Source organism: Bison bison, unplaced genomic scaffold, assembly GCF_000754665.1.
Source record: "Bison bison bison isolate TAMUID 2011002044 unplaced genomic scaffold, Bison_UMD1.0 scf7180017864285, whole genome shotgun sequence".
Taxonomy (NCBI): Eukaryota; Metazoa; Chordata; class Mammalia; order Artiodactyla; family Bovidae; genus Bison; species Bison bison.
The window spans coordinates 1,857,412-1,860,645 of record NW_011494857.1 but is presented as its reverse complement, the minus strand read 5'-3'; the positions used below and the strand labels follow the sequence as shown (position 1 = coordinate 1,860,645).

Here is a 3,234-nt window from a genome sequence, read left to right as displayed (position 1 = left end):
ACTCTTCCCCCCCCCAGGACCTCTGCACATGCTGAGACCCCTGCCAGAAACACTCTCCCAACCCCTAGTGCTCCCCTGCCAAGCTTATACTCAAAGGGTTACTGGGACTGCCCTGGGTATTGGGAGAGCCAGGAAATAAGAGGAAGGAAAGATGGAGTGAGGAGCAGATGTCCAGGAGTACAGAGAAGTGCCCCATGGAGAGATGACAGGAGAAAGCAGGACTCTCTGAGAACGCCCAGAGGCGGAGAGACTGAGGCCCTACACTTGTGTTTCCTGGTAACTAACACTACTCCCCACCTCCCTTTTCCTCTGGTCCCACTGAGCCACACAATCTCCAGAACCCCATCGCCTCGGTTACACCCCAAGAGGGAAGTGCTCTTGGAGGGTAGGGATCAGGGCTGCCCTGTACAGCTGGGGAGGTTGTGCATTTCCCAGTGGACTGAGATCTAGCCTCTGTCACATGAGACCAGGGCTGGGGAGGAAAAAGTGTCTTTCCTTAATTCCTACCAAGATGCCCTGTATTACAGCACATGCCCCTCTGTCGCACCCTGCACCATGTCCCCCTGTGCAGAGTCAGGGCTCAATAACCTCACTGTGCTCTTAGCTCTCACTGTGAGGTGGGTGGGCTCAGCCCTCACCCTAGTTGGGAGGTGAAGAGATGGAAGCTCAGACAGGGATGTGAGGCCCTGGGTCTCCTGGCCAGCAGGGACCCCACTGCCCAGCCTGCACTTGGCCGTACCCGCGCGGTGGAAGTCATCCTTGCTATAGGTGAAGTCCTTTAGGAAGGTGATGCACTCAGTCTCGTGGTTGTAGCGTCTGGCCGTCTCCAGCAGCATGATCTGAGGGCGGCGGAGGGGACAGGAGTGAGGAGCAGATGTCGAGGAGTACAGAGAAGTGCCCCATGGAGAGATGACGGGAGAAAGCAGAAACCCTGTGGCCCCTCAGCCCGTCCTTCCTCTGCTGGCCTGAATGGGGGGGCCCGATCTTGCTGGGATCATCCCCTGCCCGTCCCCACCCCGCCCCATCATCTCTCAGCCACAGGGCTGCAGCCAGCACGCTGGACGCTCCAAGCTCTCTCCCTTCCCCAAGTTTGGCACCCCCAGCCTTCTCCGCTCAGAACACTCTCCCCAGGTGCTTACGGGGCACAGGGCAGAGCTTTCTTTCAGTCTGCTCCGTTCGCCACCATGCCCCCAGCACTTGGAATAGGGCCTAGCATACACTAGACACTCAGCACTTACTCATTACCATGATTTTGGTTCAAACATCAACTCCCTGAACAAGCCTTGTCAGCATGTTCCCTGAAGTGTGGCTGTCCAACCCAACCCTCAATTATTCTCCATCTCAGGCCCTGTTTCTCTCCTCGCCTCATAGGAGGCTCTGATGACTTATTTAGCATTTGAGGGTTCTCCTGGAGAATACCACCCCCACTAGGGCAAGGCCTAGAGTCTGCTTTGTCCCTATGCTCCTGACATCTCTCCTGGGGTTTATCTCAGGACTTCTTCTAGAGCAGGATGGAACAGCCTCTCTGAGGCTGGGCAGGCTGGCCGTTACCTCGATGGTAGAGGCCTTCAGGAGGGCAATCTGGTCTTCACGACCGAGCTGCAAGAAGCCAGGCACCTGCTTGGCGAAGTCCACGATCTCCTGCACGGAGATGATGGCCAGCTCCGTGAAGTGGGCGAAACGCTGCTGGCGAGCATCACGGGACTGCGGGTCTGCACCCAAGGGCCAGGGCTGGGGACACGGGGGGTGGGAGGAGCAGGCAGGTTACTATCAGGACATCTCCCATGAGCCCAAGGCTACCCCGTCTCAAAGCGCCTGTTCTCTGGAGCCTCATTCTCTCCCTGTGCCCTGGACTGTGGCCCTGTCAACTTGAGCGCGCTGGGTGCATTGTCCCTCGAGGCTGTGGAAGGGGCCGTACCGTGACTTTGGGCTGGTCGGAGAAGGAGCGTTTATTGCACTGCAGCTGGGCCGCCACCAACTGCTGGATCATTAGTTCCTGAGCGGCTGTTAACTGGACACCTTCACCTTCTCCAGAGCCCTGGCCACCCCCGTCGGACCCTCCAGGGGAGGCCCCAGGCCCAGAGGCTGGGCTGCTGCTGCTGACTCCCGGCCCCGTGGGTGACGACTGCTGCTGCTGCTGCTGCTGCTGCTGCTGCTGCTTCCGAATCTTCTTCTTCCGGATCTGTTCTTTGGAGAGGACGCCTGGTGGGGCGACACAGGCCTCAACAGAGGTCCCAGAGCTGGGCAGGGGCCGGCCTGGCCCTGCTCCCTCCCCAGGACTCACACTGCTCCCGCATCCCTGCCTCCTTGCATTTCCGCAGCCGGCATTGCTGGCACTTGCGCCGCATGAACGCGTCCATCTGGCAGGTGCCACCGCCCCGGCAGGCGTAGCGCCCGGCCCCTCCTCGGATCACACTTCGGCGGAAGAAGCCCTTGCAGCCTTCACAGCTGAGCACGTTGTAGTGGAAGCCAGAGGCTGTGTCCCCGCACACTTGGCACAGCTCATCGCCCAGCATCTTTGGAGCTGGGCCCTTCTTTCGCTTGCGCTCCGGCTCCTCTGCTGTGTCTAGGATGACTGGCATGGGTGGACAGAAGCCATGAGACAGAACCACAGGGATAAACAGCAGCCAGAGGGACAGATCCATGAGAGATCAGAGGCAACAAATCAGAGTTGGAGGGGGACCCACAGAGATGGTGATTCGGAGGGAAAGATGTGTTTCCGTGAATCCCAAAGAATGGGTCAAAATAAGAGGTACCAAGAACAGAAAAAAAAAATCAGCAAGACACTGGGGCTGGCCATCCCCATTTCTGATCTTTCTCTCCTTCTAGATTCCTCTCTGAGCCTCCGTATCAACTCCCAACCCATGTCCCTGGACCCTGTCTCACCCACAACGGAGGCTGAGTCGGCCCCATCAGTGCTTGGGACATCAGGATCCGCCCCTCCAGGGCATGGTTCAGGACCATCCTCCTTTCCCCCAGGTGAAGAAGAGGGAGTGCTGGGGCCATTTCCTGGGAGGAGACACAGTGAGTTTCGGCTGACAATAACCTGATGGGAGAATAGCTGTGTTGGGGAAGGGGGGGTCACTCACCAGGCAAGGGGGTGTCCACGGAATTCGTGGTGGGGGTGGACATGGTGGGGTCACGGAGCAGCCTGCAGATACACGGGGTCGGAGAGTCTTGTGGAACCAGGGAGGGTCAGAGTAGGCCAGCCATAGGTCTTAATAAGGGGACCCC

General features: G+C 58.7%; 1 protein-coding gene across 1 annotated transcript in view; it reads right to left on the bottom strand.

The window, feature by feature from the left end:
* NR1H2 (nuclear receptor subfamily 1, group H, member 2) overlaps positions 1-3,234 on the bottom strand; it is a 6,988-nt gene that overhangs the window by 2,776 nt on the left and 978 nt on the right. Inside the window, exons 3-8 of the mRNA XM_010849649.1 lie at positions 3,090-3,151; positions 2,887-3,009; positions 2,285-2,575; positions 1,919-2,202; positions 1,552-1,731; positions 740-839 (exon numbers count right to left, since the gene is read on the bottom strand). Of these exons, the coding sequence (XP_010847951.1) occupies positions 740-839; positions 1,552-1,731; positions 1,919-2,202; positions 2,285-2,575; positions 2,887-3,009; positions 3,090-3,132 (1,021 nt within the window). The 5' untranslated portion in view covers positions 3,133-3,151. The remainder of the gene's footprint in view (positions 1-739; positions 840-1,551; positions 1,732-1,918; positions 2,203-2,284; positions 2,576-2,886; positions 3,010-3,089; positions 3,152-3,234) is intronic.